The sequence below is a fragment of the Callionymus lyra genome, chromosome 19 (genome assembly GCF_982586985.1).
Source record: "Callionymus lyra chromosome 19, fCalLyr1.hap1.1, whole genome shotgun sequence".
Lineage (NCBI taxonomy): Eukaryota > Metazoa > Chordata > Actinopteri > Syngnathiformes > Callionymidae > Callionymus > Callionymus lyra.
The window spans coordinates 10,037,135-10,062,489 of record NC_141836.1 but is presented as its reverse complement, the minus strand read 5'-3'; the positions used below and the strand labels follow the sequence as shown (position 1 = coordinate 10,062,489).

Below are 25,355 nucleotides of genomic sequence, written 5' to 3'. Positions count from 1 at the left end.
AAACCTTCCAGTAAAACTATCCAGTTGCCGGTAACGCTTGTGAAGCCGACAACGCTGGTGTGTGTATCGTCATGAAATCGATCATTCCCACAGAGATGGAAACAAACGCACCTCAAGCGTCGCCCTGCTATTTATGTCCCCAGCATCCTCAGAACTCGAAGCATGCGTTGTTCTAAGCCAAGGCTTTGACTTGCTAGCACCTCATTACCATTCTACGAGGTTGTTAACATAGCAGGGAAGTGTTTGCACAAGAGGTCAGAGCGAGCTGTGAAAAACTTTTGTATGTGTTTTTTAATCCTTTTAGACACAACAAGACAAGTCTGGATGTAAATATGAGGGGGGAACAAATGTCTAGATTTTACCACTACATGCTGAAGGACACACAGCATACGAGACGGTGACGAGACGGCAAATTTAGCTACGAAAACAAAAAAACACTTTCTTTAGAATTAATAGTTTATGTATAATGGGATTTTTTTTAAACTCGTATATTGTTTAGTTGGAAAATCTTATTTAAAGCCACAAATTGGCTTCAAATTCAACTATTCAAGTGACGTTATTAAATCAACAAAAAACATGAACTCCCACACCCACTCATGGACCCTTGCAACCCATTCTACTAAGTGATGCGATTCGCAATGTAACCACTAGATGTCATCCAAGAGATTACCAGCACTGAAACTCAGATGTGCTGAGAAGATCATCATTAAACAATACGTTTACTTTGAGCACTGGTCTTGTGTGTTTTACTGTCAAAGAGCCATCAAATTGACAGTGGTTACTTTGTCTATTAGCGGTTCTTCACCTACTTGCGACTTCACACTATGCAACAGAAATTCAAACTATACCATCTCGTGTATACCATTAGGATGTCTACAACCCATTACTGCAGATGGACCCTAGAGATACAGGCTGAAAGATCAGCTACAGCTTTACAGCAAACACTTGAACAAAGACAAATTGACCCACTGGGACGGTCTATTTTGGCCTCCTTACTTCATGGTGCGACCCCAACTCCTGTCGAGTTCACCAAACCAACACATGTTGAAAGACAATGTTCTGAAAGAAATGACACTTAAAGTGATGGGTCACCGAGAGGAAGATCACTGGATGATATGTTGTGGAAATGAAGCTTAAAGGTCAAGCAACGTGAGAAAAGAAAAGTTAAAAATCGTATTATTTATTTCTTGCAAAAGATTTTGTTCATGTTCCAAATTGGAAACACCAAGAATGACGAGACGGCACCGTGTTGCAAAAATGATGGGGATGTTAATAAAAAGATGCCTGATGTCACTTCCCTTGTTGGTGGTCTGCAAGGGTCAGTTTCTCATGAACCACATCCTCCATTACTTCCCGTCTAGATGGGAACACACACATTCTCGGATAATAAAAAGGGGTTTTTCCTGTTTTTTTTTAACTTCCATCCATGACCATTTACAAATCCCAAATATGCCGCATATTTTAGTCCCTAAAAACATTTATAGAGCACAGAATAATTGGGTAAATGGTTTAAAGTTTAGATGACCACAGTTCCTGTGTCTACGTTTGTGTTTATTAGTGTTTAAAAATTGACAGTGCTATCTTTGTCATGGGTTTGTTTGTCGGATTATGCGGAAAATCTCAAATATTTCAAACAACATTTATTCCCAAGATAAGTTTGAATCTCGGTGGTATCGCGTTAAATCTACAATTACAGCCCATGAAGCTAAAACTGAGGGGACAGGTGATCCAACACAAACAAAATAAAAACTGGGTGGTAAGTGCTGACCTGAGATCTGCAGTTAGAACACAGCATATTCACCTGCAAAGACACAAACAATCTCCCCCCCCACCCACCTCCCGGCAGCTGGTCAAACAACACACACACACACACGCAAAAAACCTCAAGCCTCTTATTTATAACTTTGACCACACAACAGAGACGCAGAGAAGACGCAGACAGACAGAGACAGCTGCTTATAGGGGAGAAGATCCTGGTCACACACCAGGAACGTTGAATATTACAGGTTTGGAATTACACACATAGTAAGTCAAAGCTACTTAACTATGCCACAGCAACAATCGACTCTCTTTAAAGTGCAATAAAACGGTTACATATATATACACACAGAATGACAACGCTTTAACCAAAATGTGATTTTAAGGATTAAATGCGCGTTTACTGCATTTGAATTTTCATAAACATTCATTTACGCCATTGGAATTAATTTGCTTCTACCACATTAAGCAAAAATGGCAACATTATACTGTAGCCTGGTTAGTAGAACAAACACGTCGGTTAGTAAAGTGTTTTAAAGTTTTTCAGTGTCAAACTTGTTTGCGACTTGAAGTAACGTCGGCGTTCCTGCTAGTTCTGATTCAAAGCAGACACTCGGACACTTCATGTGAACATGTCTGCGTGTGCGTTCATCCGTGCACGGCAGTTTGTCAACACATCATACGTCTTCATGTAACTGACCTCCAGTGCCAAACCAGAGCAGATTCTCTCCCTTGACACTTCTGAATTAAATTATATCAGAATTATTCAGTTCAATTTACCACAAGTTTTCTACAATTTAACCTAGTAAACTGTTGATCAGGACAAGCATTTAAATATAAATACATATATATTGTTCCGTCCAATAGTAGCTATTTAACCAGGAAAATATATATGCATTTAAGTTTGTTGAAAAAAAGTTTTAATAAGTGAAAAATCGCAGGGAAAAGCTATTATAACTTACAAAATAAGCTTCTACTATGGAAAGATGAATATCATTAAACAAAAGGTTTTTATTTTAGTTGTGGGAACAAAGATGTAGACTTTTTTTTTTTTTTTTTTTAATAGAAACGGAAATTAATATACATTTATATAATAAATAAAAATAATTAATTTTTCCCATAACCAACTTCAGTGAAAGGGCTTCATTAATACAAAATAAAAGCACAATAAATGTCACTATTTTAGCTAATTGCTACAAGCTAACGCCAAACAATGTCAAACTACAACTATTTCGGGCGTTATTAAGAACTTTCGTCGCGATTCAGCATGTTTCTAGAAAAAGATTTTAAGACATTTAACTGGTATTTGACTTACTTCACACGCACGCCAGCCTCAGTCCATCAGCGTGACCGCGGATCCACCTGGTCACAAGTGTCGAGCTTCTCTCTGTGGGAGCTCTACTGGCGTGCGGGGGCGCGCTGCGTGGACGCGCATGCTCCCCCCCGCGCTAATTAGAGTTAACTAGTTGCAGTCGTTTCTTTATTTAATAATAATTATAATAAAATAAAATGTACAACAGAAACTGTTTTAAAAAGACCTAAAAATATATCCACTTCCATTAAAGCGCTTCAATAATAATAAATAAAAAAAATTAAAAAAGCACCATAAATGTCGTCACTATTTTAGCTAATTGCTACATGCTAACGCCAAACAATGTTAAGCTAACTCTTCGACACGTTTTCGAGCTTTAGCTGCTTTTTAAAAACGATTATAAGACGTTTAACTGCGAGTTAACTTACTTCACACGCACGCCAGGCGTGTCCGTGGATCCACCTGGTCACAGGTGTGGAGCTTCTCTGTGTGGGAGCTCTGCTGGCTTGCGGGGGCGCGCAGCGTGGACGCGCTAATTAAAGTTAGCAACTAGCATGTAGCTATTTCTTTTTTTAATAATAATTATAATTATTATAATAAAATAAAATATAAATTGTTTTTAAAAGGGCTACATTTTAAAAAAAATATTTTTCTGTTCAACCTTATTTTAATATAGTCATTAAATTCGGTAGAAATCACACCAGCCCTCTGACTGCATTTAAGTGGCCCTTATTAGTTCACGGTTAAAATATAATATAAAAATGGTCATATATAAATGTTGACAATTGTATTATTTAATAAGTAAGTCATTGAAGATACTTTTCCCTCTTTGATTTGACCTTTTATGGGGGAATTTCTTTAGAAAATTAAATGGTTGGATAACATATTTGTAAAGGAAATGTACTTAAAATTAAATAACAGGAGAAGAACTTTAGTATTTAGCTTCATTTGATGATGATTTCTATTTTCTGGGCACAATTACGCATTATCTTTTGCGTTTGATTCACTTTCGTTATTGTTGGAAAATAAATAAAATATATCTAAAAATGTTTTCCTTAAGAATCATTCATAAAAATAATGAACATAATATGCAATAGAATTACAGATACGCTTATTTTTTAATGTACTTTTTTCCTTCTTACTATATAAAATCTCCATTTAACAATCCCTTCTTTCTTATCAGTTATATAATGTGGCCCCTGATTTAAGTAGGTAAATATTTTATATCATGTCTGTAAAGGCAATTTAGAGTCAAATATAAACACAGGCAAAACTCCTTTCTACAAGTTTATTGAACTACAACACAGCGATTCACGTACAGTACAGCATAGTGATGAGTCTAAATATATATATATACAGAGATTCATCAGGGTGGATTCACAAAAATCATGGAGACGCTACAGTATAGGCATACAGGAATAAAACCAAACAAATAGTTGAGATTTATCTGAGTTTACAAGTGCCTCTAGTTAACTTTCTCTTATTATGTACCGGCACACGTTTTACTTACAAGATTAACAATATAAAGCACATTGTCGGAATATGATCAAATGAGACGGTGGAACAGCAGGAGAGAGTAAAGCCCTCGATCTCCTCTCCTTCAGGTTGGCTTTACTGGGAGATCAAATACAAGGCGTGCGAAGGATCATCGAGTCGAGAAGCATCGAATCAAAGTTTGTAATTGATGCTTATTTATTATCGACTTTTGCAAAACGACGTTATTCTGTGACGCACATCTGATGAAAGCATGAGGGGATGACTGTGGCAAATGACAGTATTAAGCCCTGAGATGTTGTTCTATATCATCCACGGAATAATATTAAAATAAAATGTTGTTTTCCTTCTTCTTAAGAAAGTATAAACAGAAGGAAAAATCAAAGCAACAGAAGACGCAGACAAATAAAACTCCTTCTCTTTCTCATCCTATTTACAGGTTCAAATGATCTACTGAATAATAAACAAACAATTCAATTATGTTGAAGAGCTCCCTGTCACTTATATTTGTGATTTGAACGTTTGTAATATCTTAGATTATTTTAATATAGAAATGGTTAAGTAGATTTAAAACTGGATTTTGTTCACATATCAAATCAATTTCAATTTAGCACGTTGTCTCAGGCTGACACGAATGTGCTATAATCACCAGAATCTCTGACATAAATCCATCTTTTCCAGCCGCACCTTTTATTCTTCTATCCTGACTGGTTGATCGGGATTTTTTTTCCAGAAAAAATAAGGGCACGGCCGGATTCCCAGACTGGTGGCTGCTCAGTTGGGAGCCGACATCTGGTCGCTGATATAACACACCTGTGAGCCTGAAGTACGTGTTTATAAACACCTTTAATTCGGATGCTTTTGTTCAATGAAGGTTTTCACCTAAATATAAACCTGTGACATCATCATAAAGGGAATATTCTGGGGCCGAAGGTTAGTAAAAACACATCCACCCACTGGACAGTTATTACACGTGACTACATGTTAGTTTTAGGGACCTTCATTCTAAACACCGATCAAAGTATTTCTCAAGAAAAACAAGTTTGCTCTCTGGAACATATGTCCAAGTCAGTCAATGGCTTGCGCTTCGGAGCATTCCAGCGTCTGACTGGAGTCACGACACATGCATTTTGAAAGCTAACCCGCCAAGAGACATGCATGCGGCGCGTCAAGTCTTCCGTTGCAAGCTGGCGTTACACACGACGTGCTTTATTCATGACAGGGAAGAAGAAGGTCACAAATGTCGTCGAGAAGAGGTGAGCGGGGATGAAGGATTGTGCACGAGCAGCTGCCGGTCAGAGCTGACGTCGGGCTGGATTGTTTCAAATAAATACGCGGTTATTGAACTCCAAACCTGAGGAGAAGGAGGCAGAGGGAGCTTCATCTAGCGCGAGAACTACGAGGCTACAGAGTCGGTGATGCAATGGAGCGAGAGGGGGAGGCCGCATGCAGGATGGTGGGGTGGGATTGTGGACGGATACAGTGTTTGGTCGTCTCCTATGAGAGAAAGTAAAAGAAAATCAATAGTTATTAATTGAGTCAGTTCATACATCAAAACACATCACAGGATGATGCTAGCGTGCACGAGTGTGTCGTTTACCACGGTATTAACTCGCTGCCGTCTCCTGCTGAATGATGTAGTGTCTGTTTGATTCATCCACCTCGCTGCCACAGTGAACGTCACTCCTGTAAACCGTGAAAACATTATGTATTACTTAAAGGCCAAAGCACTGGGATTTTAAATTGCAACTTTGGCTCCCCCTGGTGTCCGAATACAGTGACTGCAGTGCCATAAATTCTCAGTTTATTTTAAACGTAAATAAATTCTCACCTGTTGTCATTGATGTCTCTTGTTTCAGTGATGCTGTTTCCTGTCGAACATAAACACACTTTTAGGTTTGATCTCACCACATAAATATAAGTATATTACATATTCCAAACACTGCAATGCAGGGGTGGGGCATTACATTTGCTCAGGGGCCACATGATAAACTGTAGCTGTTGTAAGGGGCCGAAATACAAATGATAAAACAAGTAATACAAATTTATTTTCAAACATCCAATAATTATCTTATGGCATTATAAAATGGAGGTAAACTTGATAAGGTATTTGTTACCAAGTAAGTTTAGTATTGACTTAAATTATTTTAAGAACTGAGAAAAATCTAAACAAAAAGACAAAAAGAGTTTAAACGTCATAAAAAAAACATTAATTCATACTTATATTAATATAATTAGAGTTTAATTTGTGGTGAGTAATTAAATAATTACAAAAAGAAATGTAAACAGTATTTTTTTCAATTATTATTATTATTTTAATCTATTATTTTATAAGTACAGTTAAAGGGCCACCGCACTTTACCCATGTGCATTTTAATAGCGTGTATAATTTCCTGTAATTTTATATCAAATTCCTAACATGAAGTAATATTGTAAGTAAGTAAGTAAGTAAGTAATATTTATTTATATAGCACTTTTCGAGACCAGGGTCACAAAGCGCTTAGACAATCAAAACAATACTCAAAAAAGTACATATTTTAAATATTCCTTAAATAATAGATGATTATTTAACAGTACGTTATTGTGTATTATTTGCTCACCATTGTCGATGTTGAGAGGGAATGACTCGAGTGTGTCTCCGTTAAATTTGCCGGCTCTGTATCCAAGTGCTGTAGATACTCTGAAAGTTGAAGAAAATAAATCAATTAAAAAACTCTTTATACTGTATGTTTTACATCCAAATGAGCGAAGGACGATTGGACCCACGTGTTGCTCTGCACAGAGTTGGGGTTGCAGTTGACGCTGGCGGCGCTTTGGTGCCCGTTGCTCTGGAAGAGGGCGTTGCTGTAGGTGTTGCCTTGCTCAGTGGCACGGATGTAAGCATAGAAGGGGTTCGTAGGAGAGCACACGGGCATCTGCTTCGGTCTCACTGGCTTGGCTGCGATAAAAGCAGAATTTAAAACATGCTTAAAAAAATCAGTCAAATATAAAAGTGCCTGCAGTTACCAATCTGTGCGGCATGGGGGCGCCTTAAGGCGCTCTTCGCCCTCATGGCGTCTTTGATGCGATCCACTTCCTGCTGATAGCGGCGGCGGTCCATCATGGCGCCTTCTTTGGCGTCCCTCAGTGCAGTCTCCAGGGCCTTAACTCTCTCAGCAGTAGACCGAAGACGTTTCTCCAGCTTTGGAAGCTCACAGCGCAGATCTGCATTGTCACGAACCAGCTGGAGGGGGCGACGGGGAGAGACGCTCGGACACAACGTTGCACGAAAACCTTTCATTTCAAACCTTTCATTGAGTTCTCACCTGTTTGTGAACCTTTGTAAGTTGGTCCAGGTTATTCTCAAGAAAGGAAATCTTCTGCTTCTGGGTGCTAGACCCCCCGCTATCATCAGGTTCCATTTCGGAACTCTACGCAAAACAAAAGGTACCGTCAGGCAGAGGGGCCTCAAACTCAATCACACAAGGGGCCAAAAATCATTTAGCATTATTTTCACAACTCTTGCATTTATTTTGTTTAATTCAGAGGCAATGTGTTGGTGCATAACTCTGGCAAGGGCCACAAATCAATAGAAAAACTCTTATAAAAAGATGAAAACTGTGACTCAAACTCGAGTTGCTAGAATATATTAAACCACTGGAGTAGCAATGCTAGCTTAGCAGCGATCCTGAGTCTTCAAAGCTCTTGTCAAATTACCTAGTAACCCTAAAAATCATTGTGGAATGTCTGATAACAACGCCTGTTTTTTTTTTTAGTGTTCTATGCTTTAAAATATACTTTTTTTCCCTAGTTTTGAGCGCGGCAGAAGCAGTTACAAGCCATACAAGTGAAGAACCATTCCATCTAAACCCTTAAATAAATAAAACTATCTCTTCCCTGACGCTTTATCAACCTTCTCTGAAATTCCAAAGTATGAGTATTCAAAGTAAAAATGTTTGGAAACAGTTGAAATGATGGCATAAAGAAGAAAGACTGATTTGAAAATGTTGAAATAAAGTGAAAAAGGTTGAGGTGAAGAAAAAAGGTGAATTTGTAATAGAAGTAAAATAAGTAGTAGTAATGGGAGTAGAAGAAGTAGAAGACGTAAAATGTGTCGTAGTAGTGGGGGTGGAAGAAGTAGTAGAATTAGAAGTATAAGAATACGTAGTATTAGAAGTAGTAGTGGGAGTAGAAGTTGCAGAATTAGTAGTCAAAGTAGTAGAGTTATTAGTAGAAGTAGAATAGTAGTAGAAGTAGAATAAGTAGTAAAAATAGTAGAAGTGATGGGAGTAGAAGAAGTAGTAGAAGTAGAAGTAGCGGCATAAGTAGGATAAGTAGTATAATAATTAGTAGTATAAGTATAAGTAGTCAAAGAAGTAGTATAATTAGTAGTAAATGTAGAAGTAGTAGTAGTAGAAGTGGGAGTAGAATAAGAAGTAGAAGTAGAATAAGCTGTAGAATTAGTAGTAGAAGAAGAAGTAGTATTAGAAGTAGAATAGGTAGTAAAAGTATTAGTAGGATTAGTAGTATTAGTAGTATAAGTATAAGTATAAGTAGTAGTATTATCGTCAGTAGAAAAAAGTGTTTTTAAAGTTGAATGAAGTTTCTAGGTGTGAGTAGATGAATGTACCTGAAGGTCAAAGTGGAAGGACTGAAACATGAGTTAAATATTTTCCCCATTCATGTGAATGGAGAAAAATAGTGTAGAAAATGAAGCCTAATTGATAAAAGTTTGAATGGTTCAAATTTGTAGGAGATGCAGAACAAAAAAAGTGGATTTGAATAGTGTGACTTCAGCATTCACACGATAATGTTCTCGTTGCTTTGCTAAAAGACAGACATCATATAAAAACGTTCCAAAAGAGACTTACTCGTTTAACCCGCGACGTGAGGTCTTGAACAAACAGCTTGCGAAGGTTGTGGAGGGTCTGGAGTTCGCGGGCCTGGTGACAAACCATTTAGATTTCTATTGCGTTGAAATGTAAAAATGGTTATTTAAATAAAATAAAGGACACTTACGACAGTCTCCTCCAGACCCTTCAAGTCCTGTTTGGTCTGCTCGTGGCGTTCATGCAGGAATCTGAAAGAAAGTATTTAAGGCATACATTAACGACATATTGTTGTTTTAATATATATATATATATATAAAACAACAATATATATATATAGATATATATATATATATATATTCTGAAATATTTGTTTTCATGATAACGTGTCGATCTATTGTTTAAACAATGCTCTTCATCATCACAAGGGGGAGCCAAAACTGTCCTAGCACTATTAAAGATAGCAAAGGTTAGAGCGCCCCCATGTGGATTTAAGTATAAGCGGTCTTAAAGTGATCTTTCACCCAAAATGTCACTCATTTTCTACTCACTCTTGTGCTGACTAAGGGTTGGAATTATCCGTATATTTTCTAGTTACGTGCAAAAGTATATATTTTGGCCCCAAAAGACTTAAAAACATATTATAACAATACATACATAACAATATTCTTCCAAACTACTCGTCTGTAAGGTTCCTCTTGTATTGAAGCCTCCACATGAGAAATCGGTCCAAATATTTTTTTTAATTTAGTTTAAATCTCTTTAATATTAAGAAAAAGACTGAACATACGAGAGCTCCTCCAGGCGCTCGCTCTTGCTGTTGTCCTGACTCTTCAGGCGCTCGTAGTCGGCGCGAACCTGAGCCAGTTCCAGCTCCAGCTTGGAGTTACGACTAGAACGAGAAAACAAAAAAAGAAAAATAAAGGTGAGTTCATGATGGTGTTCCCGGAGGATGAAATGATGAAGACGGAAACTGACTCCGTGAGCTCGTCGATGATCCTCTGCTTCTCGTTGATCTCGTCCCGCAGGCGAGCAAGCTGCTTGTGATGGAGGCCGCGGTGAGAGTCCCCCTGCTGGCGAGCGACCTTCTGCACGGGACAGCAGAGTTAGCGTTGGTCGGAAATGGATAAAATACATCATCATTAAGGGGTGAAGGAAATATAACGATATATGCAGCGCGACAAAGAATATGAGCAGATCGAGGAAAGATGAAACTAAACGAAAAATTTCGCAATATGTCATTGTTACTGTTATGTCTCGTGTGTCTTTCCCTGGTTTTCCTGTTTTTATTTTGAAACCTCCTGCTCCCTTCTGTGTCTGTGTGAGTTTATTTTCCCTCCCCCTGCTGATTAGTTATTGTCTCCACCTGTCTTGTGTTCTCCTGCTGATTAGTTATTGTCTCCACCTGTCTTGTGTTCTCCTGCTGATTAGTTATTGTCTCCACCTGGTCTTGTGTTCTCCTGCTGATTAGTTATTGTCTCCACCTGTCTTGTGTTCTCCTGCTGATTACTTATTGTCTCGCAAAATATCGTTACTACAGTATCACAATATGTCGTTTTTACTAAAGTTTCGCAATATATCGTTGTTACTACAGTATCGCAATATATCGCAATATGTCGTGGTTACTTAAGTATCGCAAAATATTGTTACTACAGTATCACAATATATCGTTTTTACTACAGTATCGCAATATATCGTTGTTACTACAGTATCGCAATATATCGCAATATGTCGTTGTTACTTAAGTATCGCAAAATATTGTTACTACAGTATCACAATAAATCACACTACATCGTTGTTGCTACAGTATCGCACTATATCGTTGTTACTACAGTATCGCAATATATTGTTGTTACTGCAGTATCGCAATATATCGCACTATATCATTGTTACTACAGTATCGCAATATATTGTTGTTACTGCAATATCGCAATATATCGTTGTTACTTAATTATCGCAAAATATCGTTTCTACAGTATCACAATAAATCACACTACATCGTTGTTGCTACAGTATCGCACTATATCGTTGTTGCTACAGTTTCGCAATATATTTTTGTTACTACAGTATCGCAATATATCGCACTATATCATTGTTACTACAGTATCGCAATATATTGTTGTTACTGCAATATCGCAATATATCGTTGTTGCTACAGTATCGCAATATATTGTTGTTACTACAGTATCGCAATATATCGCACTATATCATTGTTATAACAGTATCTCAATATATCATTGTTACTACAGTATTGCAATATAACACAATATATCATTGTTACTACAGTATTTCAATATATCACAATATATCATTGTTACTACAGTATTGCAATATAACACAATATATCATTGTTACTACAGTATTGCAATACATCACAATATATCATTGTTACTACAGTATCCCAATTTATCGTTGTTACTACAGTATCAAGAGTACATCGTTGTTACTGCAGTTCTGCAATATATCGCAATATATCGTATCGTCACACACGTATCGTGATAAGTATCGTATATCGTCATACCTTATTATTTCCGTCCGTCTCAGTGTCGCCCTTCTCGCCCTCCTTCTCCTCAATCATGGAGTTATCTGTAAGGATGGATGGCGTGAGCGTCATGAAAGTTGTGCGATTGTGTGTGTGTGTGTGTGTGTGTGCGTGTGTGTGTGTGTGTGTGTGTGTGTGTGTGTGTGTGTGAGAGAGTGTGTGTTACCCTGCTCCTGCAGCTTGGCCAGCTCCTCGCTCAAGGAGTCGTGACTCTCCTCCAGCAGCCTCTTCTTATGCTCCACACTCTGCATGTACTCAGTCAGAGATCGGATCTTGGCCTCGTGCTGGTGAATAAAAAATCCTCGCTTTCGTTATCGTCTCCAAACCCCGAAACCAAAGGTTTCCTCTCACCTGAGAGATGACGAGCTGGCAGGACGAGAGCTCCCGCCCGGTCTCCTCCATCTTGCGGTGACACTCCAGCTGCATGACCTCCAGCTGCCGGCAGCGCTTCACCATGCTCTTCACCTCCGACTTGATCTTGCTGATGTAGAGCCGGGCGACCGTGAACTCCTCCTCGATGGCGCCGCTGATCTCCACGGGCTGACGAGAGAATACCAGGGTAGCGTCCTCGGTGTCTTTTATTATCAAAAAAAAAAAAAGATGCTCTCGGGACTCACCAGCTTGATCTCGCCGTTGCCCACGATGGAGCTGAACTCGCTCAGGTCCCTCATCAGGCCGTTGAGGACGTCGGCGATCCGCTTCCTCTGCTGACCGCTCACTTCCTGCATGCGGGAGAGCTCCGCCTCCAGCTCCAGCAGACTCGCCTGAAGAAGACGAACCACATGAATCTTTTCACCTTCATCTCAGGCTTAAATCTATACGAATATTAGGGGCGAGAGAAAATACTGAGACACTTAAATATCGCAATATTTCAATACAATAAAGTCATTAGTAGTGTGTATAAATCAATCAATATACACGGTTTATTCGAAATTTACATTTAACATGCAAATATTCACAGGGTTTGTTCGTTTTTGTGTTGCAATTAAACCTCCGGCCACAAGGTGGTAGCATTCATTTTTAGAATTGCATTTTTATCATTACTACAGTATCACAATATATCGTTTTTACTACAGTATCACAATATATGGCAATATGTCGTTGTTACTTAAGTATCGCAAAATATCGTTACTACAGTGTAATCACAATATATCACACTACATCATTGTTGCTACAGTATCGCAATATATCGCACTATATCATTGTGAATACAGTATCGCAATATATTGTTGTTACTGCAGTATCGCAATATATCGTTGTTGCTACAGTATCGCAATATATTGTTGTTACTACAGTATCGCAATATAACGCACTATATCGTTGTTACTACAGTATCGCAATATATTGTTGTTACTGCAGTATCGCAATATATCGTTGTTGCTACAGTATCGCAATATATTGTTGCTACTACAGTATCGCAATATAACGCACTATATCGTTGTTACTACAGTATCGAAATATATTGTTGTTACTACAGTATCGCAATATATCGTTGTTACTACAGTATCGCAATATATTGTTGTTACTGCAGTATCGTAATATATCGTTGTTGCTACAGTATCGCAATATATTGTTGTTACTACAGTATCACAATATAACGCACTATATCGTTGTTGCTACAGTATCGCAATATGTTGTTGTTACTGCAATATCGCAATATATCGTTGTTGCAACAGTATCGCAATATATCGCACTATATCGTTGCTACTGCAGTTTCGCACTATATCATTGTTATAACAGTATCGCAATATATCATTGTTGTTTAATTGTGTTGCAATTAAACCTCCGGCCACTAGGTGGCAGCATTCATTTTTAGAATTGCATTTTTTCATTTTCGTTTAAGATAAAATGTTCTCATGTTTTTTAATTTTTAACGTTGATTAACCCTTTACTGACAATCGCAATTAAAAAATTCTGATTCTGATAACGTCCTCTGCAGCGAAAGGTACTAGGAAACACTGCAAGATCCCGATGATGACTGAGGACGAGAGGATACAGTCGACTCCAGCAGCTGATGTTTGCTCATGTTTTGGTTTCAAAACAAATAAAATCAGTTATAACCTCGTCAAGAGTCATGTGGTCTGTAGATTCTGCAACACCAGAGTCAAGTACTTGACAATACTATAAATATATCCTTGTTACTACAGTATCCAGTATATCGTATCGTTGCCCCAGTATCGTGACTGATATCGTATCACCAGGTTCTTGCCAATACAAGATTTATGATACAGAGACTTCAAAAAAAATTGAAAAACTAGCATTAAATAAAAAAGAATTATAGATAATAAAAGAAAAAAGTTTTAAAATGACCCCAGAACGACTGCAGCAAAAACACGCTGACTAAGCATCAATAACTAAAAAATTACATCATATTGTGTGCCTGCTTGAGACCCGGGCTCCTGTTTGGTTTGAGTGATAACTAGTGTGTTTATTAACTTGCCATGATATATCAGCGTTTTGGGAATGGAATGTAAAACTGTGACTTTGAGTTGAAAATAAAATGTAGTCGTTAACAAATGGTGAAAATATTAGAATTCAAACTAATATTTGACACGAAAAAAATAGTTATTCGTTTTAGTACTAGTAATTGTACTAGTTGAGTAAATTGCATAATAATATTAGTAAAAATAATACTTATAATTGTAATTATAATACATTTTATGTATAGTTGTGCTCTTAGCATCAATTGAACATTTGTTTTTTTATTTTATATATATATATATTTTTTAACTTTGTACTTCCTTAGGAATAAGAGAAAAATATAACAAAGAATGTCGTGTTTGAAACACTGTGATTTCTAATTCAAAAATGTAAAATACAAATAAAATAATCAGATCTTAAGGTCCTCGTCCGCTCCTCCTCGCTCACCATCTTCTGGGCCAGCTGGTCGGCCAGGAGCTGGTTCTGCAGGCCCTTCTCCTCCACCTCCTGGCTCTTCTGGTCATAGTTGATGGCCAGCTCCTCCAGCGCCTGCAGCACCTCCTTCACCTCCGCCTTGGCGCAGTCGCTCTCCACCTGCAGGCGACCCAGCTCGGCCTGGACCTTGTCTCCGTCGCCGCGGGACGAGGCCAGCAGCTGAGCAGGAACAAGTGAGTTAGAAAGAAAAGAAAAGAAGTTAAAAGAAGGTGGACCTCACCTCATCCTGGTCCAGCATCTGCTGCTTCAGCTTCTCCACCAGCTGACACTGCAGGTTGATCTCATCATCCTGGACGGTTAAATAAAAGAGATTTTAAATAAGAATATAAGAGTTTTTTAATTCTATATCTTCACCTTGTCGTCCAGCTGCTTGTACAGCTTGCGGATCTCCTCCTCGTACTTCTGCCGCTCCTCCTCGGAGATGCGCACCACGATGGAGGAGTTGTCGTTGTCCAGGATGGGACGGTCCTCGGTGGTCTCGCAGCGGGTCACCGTCTCCGCCTGAGTCCGCTCGGTCTCGGGAACCTCCTCTCCTGGAGGGACGGGTGTCAAGACGAGAAGTTTGTGGAGGGGTTTCTCTCACCGTTCCTCCAGCGGTTCAGTTCCTCCTCCAGCTTCTGGATGGTTTCCTTCATGGTCTTGTTCTTCTCCTTCTCCTTCTCGTACTTCCTCTTCCACTGCTCGGCGGTCAGCTCCAGGTTGATGGAGGCGGTGTTCCTGATGGTCTTGGCCCTGTGGAGGGGGACACAGAACATTTAGTAAATCCATAGATGCAACACTAATAGACTCAGGGACTCATTCATTCCTCGTCTCCAGAAGGATTAATAAAAAAATCTATTTATTTAAATTCAGATCCATGTGTGTGTCACTGACCGCTGTCCAAACATCAGGGTGGACTTGGTCTCGGTCTCGTTGTAGCTGGACGGGGAGCAGCAGATGAACATGGTGGTGCGACAGTTCCCTCCCAGAGAGTCCTGCAGGATCCTGGTCATCTTGCTGTCACGGTACGGAACGTGGGTTTTCTGCGGAGGAGGGAAGAGGTCCAAGGTTTGATCGAAAATAAAGTGGATTCACGTTGATGTTATGACCAATAAAGATGGTGCTTAAGATAAGATAAGGGACAGAGATAACATTGATGTTAATGATTATAAATATACTTATGGCGAGAGTAAAACTGGTGTGGAAATAAAAAAGGAATTTGATTGAAATTAGATACTTTTAAAGACAGATTAATAAATATTACATTAGTTTTGGCCCCTTATGTTAAGTTTTACATCCATACCTTAAATCAAGCTTTGGTTTTTTGGGAACTTTATTCAGCGTCTTCAAAAAATCTTGGCAGAAATTGGTCAAAACCTGGTTTCCTTTTCACTCAGATTTTGCAGCGAATAAAAGTGATGGAAGGTTCAAGACTAGGATTTTGAAAAAGGTTTAATCCACTAATCCATCCACGAGGGAACTTTTTCGAGATCCTTAATAAAAAACGTGGTTTGGAAAAAGATTATTTTTATAGATACTTACGTCGGAAATGTTATGTAACAGGATTTTTAGACGTACTTTTCCTGTTATTTGAGAACAAAACGAGCAGTGAAATAATGTTTAATTTCTTCAAAAATCATTTAATCTAAAGAGAGTTTTTCCCGTGTACAAGTTTTTTTTATTTCTTAATATTAAGGTTTTTATTAAGATCTGGAAATGTATGCTCCCTACTATTCAAGTTTTTTTTTAAATAGATAGATTTAAATTTAAACTATAGTATATACAAAATTTACAAAATTATATATGATGCTGTTTTCTGTAGTAAGTTAATAAATGTAAAGCGAAATAATTAAGTAATAATAAAAATAAAACAGCAATAAGTAAGATTTTAAAAAAATGTGTCTGGCTCCCTCCGGTGTCAGAATAGTGTAACTGCACTGTCGCGAAATCTCAGGCACAGACAAACTACATCACAGAAAATATGAAATCAAAAGTAAATAATGTTTGTTCCGTTTCATTATTTTACTCACGGTTCCTTCGGCCAGAGCGGAGATGACGTTTCCCAGCGCAGAGAGAGACTTGTTGATGTTCTTCGCCTCGTCCAGAACCGCCCCGGCAGCTCCGGTCTTGCTGACCTGAGGATGGAACGGTTTGTTTGTTGAGATCGTAGACGATGAATCCATCCAATAATCCATCCATCAATCCATCCATCAATCCATCCATCAATCCATCCATCAATCCACTCACCTTCTCGCTTCCCGCCAGATCCACCAGGTAGAGTTTTCCGCAGAGTTTCTGCTCCGTCTCCACATGTTCCTGCTTGATGTTGATCAGGAAGATGCTGTGGCTGCGGGAGCTGTGCTCGTTCATGTCTGGACACAGTGTTTGTTTTTAATGTTTCATGTTGGTTTTTGATGGATTTGTTCTTGTATTTTCCACTGTGATCGTCATGAAGGATGAGATGTTCATTTGGTTATCGGCATTCATACATTTCTGAGCAGATTTATTAGCATTTATTTCCTAATTAAACCCTGTGAGTTCATAGAAGAAAAAAAATATATTAACAAAAACAAGTGACATACTGTCTTAGTATGAATATATTATAGTTTATTTCCCTTAAATAATTTTAAATATATACATTAAACAGCATTTATTCACATGTTAAATAATAAATTAAATATATTTCATTGTATAAAACTGTCTTAGTATGAATATATTGTAGTTTTTTCCTTAAATAATTTTAAATATATACAATAAACAGCATATATTCACATGTGAAATAAAAAATTAAATATTTGTATTTGTAGAAAACTGTCTTGAATATATTATAGTTTTTTTCCTTAAATAATTAAAAAAAAATACATTAAACAGCATTTTTTCAACTGTGAAATATATGTATTTTTAGAAAACTGTCATAGGTTGAATATTTTATAGTTTTATTCACCTAAATTATTTGAAATATATATGATAAACATCATTAATTCGCCTGTGAAATAATAATTAAATATTTGTATTTGTATAAAACTGTCTTAGTATGAATATATTATAGTTTATTTCCCTTAAATAATTTTAAATATATACATTAAACAGCATTTATTCACATGTTAAATAATAAATTAAATATATTTCATTGTATAAAACTGTCTTAGTATGAATATATTGTAGTTTTTTCCTTAAATAATTTTAAATATATACAATAAACAGCATATATTCACATGTGAAATAAAAAATTAAATATTTGTATTTGTAGAAAACTGTCTTGAATATATTATAGTTTTTTTCCTTAAATAATTAAAAAAAAATACATTAAACAGCATTTTTTCAACTGTGAAATATATGTATTTTTAGAAAACTGTCATAGTTTGAATATTTTATAGTTTTTTTCACCTAAATTATTTGAAATATATAGGATAAACATCATTAATTCGCCTGTGAAATAATAATTAAATATTTGTATTTGTATAAAACTGTCTTAGTATGAATATATTACAGTTTATTTTCCTTAAAAAATTTAAATATATACATTTTATCATCTTAAATTTGAATTGTTTGACCAATAATTGAAAATATAACTAGTGGCCAACAGTATTTATAACAATAAACAACATTTATTCACCTGTGAAACAACGACTGTAATATAATTGTAGAAAACTGCATCGTCACACTTCAAAATGATCGCAGGTACTTCTATCTATAATTCCTCCTGGAACAAAACACTCAGGTTACCCTGAAAATGATATCCGTGCGCCCCATTAGTGTAATAACAGCGGCGCTGAGTCAGCAGGAATCATCCGGGACAGGAAGCCGACAGTGTAACGAGGACCTGAGTCAGCACTTTATTGTCCGCCACTCAAACTCTCTTCTCAATCGCTTAAATTGTCAAAAGAATATATGAGCTTTTGTCTCGACAGAGAAGAGAAGCAGCCGCGGGTAGAAGCTCTGAGGTTTAAACTGGGCCAAAGAGAGCGTTGGGCTGCTCTCAGATCAGCAGATTCATGAATCATAATCACTCTCAGCTTTCATGTGACGCTCGTCCCTAGAATCTCACGAGGGATTAACTCACTTCGCCCACATTTAAGACAGAAACTGATTAGACATCAGAACGGAAGGTTAATCTTTAGGGGCGAAGGAAGAAAACGTAAGTATTTTTGATGAAAAAAGCAGGTTTTAGGTTAAAAAACATTTGTTAAATGTTGGTTAAGATCTTTCATTTATGCCGTTCAGCTTATTCATGACATAATAGAGTCTCTCGTACGATGAATGAGAATTGTATCGTTGATTTAAAATGACAATTATAAATAATATTTAATGTAAAAATAAAGTTATTTATATGTTTCATGTGTAAAATCATCTCTTCTCTTTTAGATCTTGTCAAGTCATTCTGGGAGTTAAAAAAAAATGAAGAAAAAACACCTCAGACCTGACAATTATCTTCATAAAAAATATGGTAAAAACCAGTGATTAGTGTTTATCTTCAAACAATCTCACAGGTTCATGAGGTTTAAAGGTTTGCAAGAAATACTTTAATAATTAACAATTTTTCTTTGCTAATTCAGGATGCAGGATTTTTGTTAGAATCTCCACATCAATGGAGGTTTATTTTATTATTCAATAAAAAATGCTTTAACCAAACAAACAAAAATTCATCAATCAAAATTAATGTTTAAACACGTCTTTTTAATGGGAATATTACTTAAATTTGAAGCACCTTTTTTTTTTGATCCAACAGTTATTTTTAATACTTTTAATTTTTTTATTTAGTAATTTCTTTTAGTCTAATTTTTTTATTTATTTAAGGTACTTTTTTATTGAAAATATTTCTTATCATTGAACCTCTTTTTTTCGGATTAAACCATTTTTGCGATTAGGCCCTTTTTAAAATCCTTTTTAAGGAGGTGCAAATTTTTTATCAATTTCATAAAAGCAAATTTCTTTAATTAAAAATACTTTTGGGCAGTTGAGCCATTTGTTTTGAATTGATTTTTCAAATTCAATCAAACAGTTTCAATAAAAAAAACACCTTTTTTAAACTGGTTCTTCTTACTAATACAATAATCCTGAATAAAAAGACGAGGAAAATAATTAATTTTTCACTGAAGAAACATATTTCTTTGAAAATTTTGTTTTGATTCAGGCAACTTTTTGGATGGATTATGAAAGAAAATTAGGATACTTTTTTTATATTTAACAATAAAGAAACAAATCTATCTTCATACAAATTGACTGTAATAATGATATTAAAAAATTATATATTAATTTAATGATTGATGATAGTAATAAATGAGTGAGAGATGAACAGATCAATATCTGAGAAGCACTCACTGGTCACAGCGACATGACGGTTAGATTTCCCTTCATCGATCAAGTCCATGACTTCATCAGGGCTGGAGACGAAGCGCTCGGTGCATCCCTGTGAGAGCCGGAGATGAAACAAACTCAAGAGTCATCGTTGAACGAGAATTAAAATAAGATTTAGGCTCAAACCTTCACGAACGGAACTCGGTTCTTGTCCTCGTGGACGGACAGGTTGGTCTTGGTCACTGGAGGAAGAACAGAAGCAGTTGTTTCGCAAAGAAAGAGAAGAAAACATCTGAAATATTAACACAAACCGTCCAGCAGGTCACGGATCTTGTCCATGTAGATCTCAAAGTAAGAAACCTTTGGGGAGAAGAAAACAGCGTGTTGTCGATGGAAGTGAGTTGAGATGAAAATACTGATAAAAATACACATAAATATTGCGTTTCGTTTCAATATTCACTAACACTGTATCGATCTAAATAATAATAACGATTAACATGAATATTCACAGCGTCTGTTCTGATTTCATGTTGCAATTAAACCTCCGACCACTAGATGGCAGCAGTCAATTCGTCCGGAACTAACGAGATCACGGCGACGACTGAGGACGAGTGGATACAGTGGACTCCAGCAGCTTCAACATTGTGTGTTTACTATACAAAGACAGTTTTAGCTACAATTAAACTATTTAAAGGAGGCTTGTGGTATAGCAATATTTTACGATATATCGTATTGTTGTCGCTGTATCTTGATAAGAATATTGAATAATAAGCATAATAAGGGAAAAATATTGCAAAAAAAAGATTTAAACTTGATAAAATAAGAATAATAAAAAAGAAATATTGCAATAAAAGATTTATACCTAATAAAATAAGAATAATAAGAGAGAAATATTGCAAAAAAAAAGATTTAAACTTGATAAAATAAGAATAATAAAAAATAAATATTGCAATAAAAGATTTATACCTAATAAAATAAGAATAATAAGAGAGAAATATTGCAAAAAAAAAGATTTATACCTAATAAAATAAGAATAATAAGAGAGAAATATTGCAAAGATAAAGATTGAAACTTGATACAATAAGAATAATAAGAGAGAAATATTGCAAAAAAAAATTGAAACTTGAAATAATAATAATAATTAGAGAGAAATATTGCAAAGATAAAGATTGAAACTTGATACAATAAGAATAATTAGAGAGAAATATTGCAAAAAAAAGATTTAAACTTGATAAAATAATAATAATTGAGAAATATTGAAAAAAAAAGATTTAAACTTGATAAAATAATAATAATAAGAGAGAAATATTTCAAAAAAAAGATTGAAACTTGATATAATAATAATAATAAGAGAAAAATATTGAAAAAGAAAAAAGTTTATACTTGATAAAATAAGAATTAGAAGAGAGAAATATTGCAACTTGAAAAACAAATGATGTTTTAGTTCGAACATAGGCAGATGATTCAAATTGTAAGTCATAGTCAGTTTGGTCTCTATAGCATCGCAATATTTCACGATACATCGTATTTTTGTAACCGTATCGTGACACACATGGTATCGCCAGACTCTCTCCGACACAAAGCCCTACAGCGAGCGGCTCCTACCTTGATGTGGAACTCCAGGTTCTCGTCCATGGCGAAGATGTGGTTGAAGATGTCCTCGGCGATGCGAGGGATGATGCCCATCTGGTGAGGGTCGTGCAGTTTGCCCTGAAAGACACACACAGAGGTCACGACCTGCTGACCCTCACGAGCGCCAGGACGCTCACCTCCATGGTGTGAGTCTTCCCGGAGGACGTCTGTCCGTAGGCGAAGATGGTGCCGTTGTATCCTCCGAGCACATCTGAAGACACACAAAACATCAGAGACTACTTCCTGACCCCTGACCCCTGACCCACGTGCCCTCGGGCAACGCACCTTTGACGATCTGCTTGGCGCAGGTGTTGTACACCTGCTCCTGGGTGGTGTTGGTGGGGAACACGCGGTCGAAGGCGTAGGATCGACCCTGACCACAAGGAGAAACAAACACAGAGTTAATAAGTATTTTTAATAATCGCTGACATCAGCAATATCTATGTCATGGCTTATCTTGAACACGACTTTATTTGAACTTCCATCAGTATTTACTCATATTTGATCGTCATATACCTCCGACCACTAGATGGCAGCAGTCAATTCTCCTGAACTAACGAGATCACAGCGACGACTGAGGACGAGAGGATACAGTGGACTCCAGCAGCTTCAACATTGTGTGTTAACTATACTAAGACAGTTTTAGCTACAATTAAACTACTTAAAAGAAGCTTTTGGTTCCTAGACTATCGCAATATTTTGCAATATGTCGTATTGTTGCCGCTGTATCGTGATGAGAATAATAAACTTGATGAAATAATAATAAGAGAGAAATATTGCAAAAAAAGATTTAAACTTGAAGTGAATATGTATTTTTAATAATCGCTGACATCAGCAATATCTGTGTCTTAGCTTATCTTGAACACAAGAGTCTTCATTTTGACTCGAACTTCCATCAGTATTTACACATACAACAAATGTATCCACATTTATTTACAAATAACGTCAATCTTGTTATATCATGGCAAGGTTTATGTAAAGGAAGAAAAAAAATCAAGTAATTATGTGTTCAAAATAAGATTTAAATGTGATAAAATAAGAATAATAAGAGGGGAATATTGCAAAAAAAAAAAATTATACTTGATAAAAAAAGAATAAGATAGAGATATTGAAAAAAAAGATTTAAACTTGATAAAATAATAATAATAAGATAGAAATATTGCACAAAAAAAAGATTTTGACTTGATAAAATAATAATAATACGATAGAAATTTTGCAAAAAAAAAAGGATTTAAACTTGATAACATATGAATAATAAGAGAGAAATATTACATAAAACAAATTATGTTTGAGTTCGAATATATTTTTCCTAAAATAAAAATATAAAACTGTTATTATCCTGGTTTAGGTGTGAAGCAGATGATTCAAATTGTAAGTTCTAGTTTGTTCTTGTTTTCTTCAGTGTCAACAACATTCATTCATTTTCCAGACACATGAACTGCATCAGCACAAGCAAAGATAGAAGAAAGAAGATGAGCAACATAATAAACCTGAGTCATCTACTGACCGTCTAAGTGACGTGAGGTCTATGACACACCGCTGACATAAGAAGTGTGTGAGGAACATGAGGTTTATGAAGAAGGGATGACGTGAAGAGAGGAGAGAAAGCAGGTCGACCGTCTGCTCATTATTGATCATGAAAGCAATTAGTGAGATCAGATTCAGAGTCCAGCGACTCAGAGGCATGAAGGTCAGGAAGCTTCTTCTTCTCACATCGTTCCCTTGTTGTGTTAGCACGAGACACACACACACACACACACACACACACACACACACACACACACACACACACACACACACACACACACACGCACCAGATACTTCATCTTAAGATGCTCGTAGAACCTTGTGTTTGTCAATTCAATCCAATCACCAATGGTAGTTAAGTACGACCCCCTCATCCATCAATGACTGGTCACGTTTACACCGAAAGAAAAACATGAAAGAATATATATTTATATATGGACATAAAAGGTCATTTTATATTGCAATAATAAAGTACACAAATAATTAATATATTTACATACTTAATTAAAAAAAAAGATGTACATGACATGAATAAATAATGAAACAAATATACATACATACATTTTTGTGTGTGTGTATATATATATATATATATATGTATATATATATATATATATATATATATATATACACATTTGTGTAGTTTAATGTATGAGTAACCTTCTAAAAATATACATTATCTTTTGTATTTATATATATATATTTTAAATTATTATTGTTGTTACTTTCTACTGTGTACTTCATTCTGTGTTTTTTGTTTGTTTTTATATGTATTTATTTATTTCCTTTTGTGTACATTAATTATTGCTTATATATATACATGTTCGTGTTGTTTAATGTATGCTTCCTTCTAAAAATATATATTTTCGTTTGTATTTATATATATAATTTAATTATTATGATTAGTATTCTCTACTGTGTACTTCATTTTATGTTTGTTTGTTATTATATTTATTTCCTTTTGTGTACTTAATTATTGGTTATATATATATATATACATGTTTGAGTAGTTAAATGTATAAGTAACCTTCTAAAAATATATATTTTCTTTTGAATATCTATAGATTTCTTTAAATTATTATTACGGTTGATATTTACTTTTGTGTACTTTATCGCTTATAAATACACGTGTATTAAGTATAGTTCATTAATGCAATGCAAGAGTAACCTTTCTTTTGTGTATATACATATATTTTTTCTTTGATTATTACAATTTACTTCTTAAAACACAATTCAAAAATACTGATGACTTTTGTCAAACAACAAAAAGGTGTTTTTTGCCTGAACTAACTGATTTCTTTCTGTGTTTTAAGACAATATATATATTTTATGGAGATTATTCTGCATCTTTTGTGAGGATTTTTTCAAGATAACGTCGTTGTTGTGTTTATGTTTTGTCCCAAACCATGAGAAACACAAGAAAACTGCCCAAAAACTAGTAAAAAATCATGTCAAACATAATAAAAAGAGGATTATTTCTGGTGGTCCTTGTGATCTGCAGCTCAGCCATAAACAGAGATTTATGGACGGAGGCCTCAGCAGCAGCAGCAGCAGGAACAACAAGCCTCGAGGACTCGAGGACTCGAGGACTCACCCCCAGAGTGACCGTGTCGTCTCCCTGGAACTTGGGCAGGAACAGATCCCCGCGCACGATCTCGGACTGGTTGAGGGGTCTGAAGCGACACAACACCTTGATGTTGCACTCGGCTGGGAGGTCCGCCATGGCGCAGATCCGAGAGGAGGAGGAGGAGGATGGAGAGAAGATGCTGGAGGAGAGAAGCTGATGGAGGAGAATCTACGCGACGAAGGAAAATGATTTCTTCGTCGATTCGAGTTGTTTTTTAACGATTCACTCGCGATTTCCCCGAAAAAGATGGAGGCTGTTGGTGTCGCAGTCAAAGGCGGGCGAGATTATTATCGTTAAATTCGGATAAATAAACGTCTACATCCTTGAAATAACCTTCCGTGGCTTCGATCTCCTCGCCCTGCGTCGTCCAAAACGAGACGGTTCCGAAAAGGGGGTTCGGTTCGGTTGTTTTCTTGCCGCTGAAGGTGAGATGCTGCTGGAAGGGCAGGAAATCTGGCTTTC

The 25,355-nt window shown here is 36.2% G+C and overlaps 2 protein-coding genes across 2 annotated transcripts in view; both read right to left on the bottom strand.

Annotated features, from left to right (window-relative positions):
• The window catches only part of LOC148059421 (pleckstrin homology domain-containing family G member 4B-like), a 23,793-nt gene extending 17,781 nt beyond the window's left edge, over window positions 1-6,012 (bottom strand). Inside the window, exons 1-2 of the mRNA XM_087781535.1 lie at window positions 5,919-6,012; window positions 3,499-3,575 (exon numbers count right to left, since the gene is read on the bottom strand). Coding sequence (XP_087637661.1) covers window positions 3,499-3,575; window positions 5,919-6,012 — 171 coding nt within the window. The remainder of the gene's footprint in view (window positions 1-3,498; window positions 3,576-5,918) is intronic.
• kif5aa (kinesin family member 5A, a) lies at window positions 4,345-25,355 on the bottom strand. The gene is made up of 29 exons (XM_087780983.1): window positions 24,861-25,355; window positions 22,025-22,112; window positions 21,877-21,950; window positions 21,713-21,817; window positions 20,419-20,467; window positions 20,294-20,349; window positions 20,132-20,219; window positions 17,057-17,181; window positions 16,840-16,944; window positions 15,704-15,852; window positions 15,414-15,562; window positions 15,185-15,363; window positions 15,051-15,119; window positions 14,783-14,989; window positions 12,532-12,678; window positions 12,266-12,454; window positions 12,081-12,198; window positions 11,894-11,958; window positions 10,351-10,460; window positions 10,163-10,264; window positions 9,563-9,623; window positions 9,415-9,486; window positions 7,870-7,974; window positions 7,571-7,787; window positions 7,331-7,502; window positions 7,165-7,244; window positions 6,396-6,435; window positions 6,165-6,250; window positions 4,345-6,061 (listed from the first exon to the last, which is right to left on the bottom strand). Exons 1-28 carry the CDS (start codon window positions 24,987-24,989, stop codon window positions 6,172-6,174), a joined length of 3,129 nt encoding a protein of 1,042 aa, XP_087637109.1. The 5' UTR covers window positions 24,990-25,355; the 3' UTR covers window positions 4,345-6,061; window positions 6,165-6,171.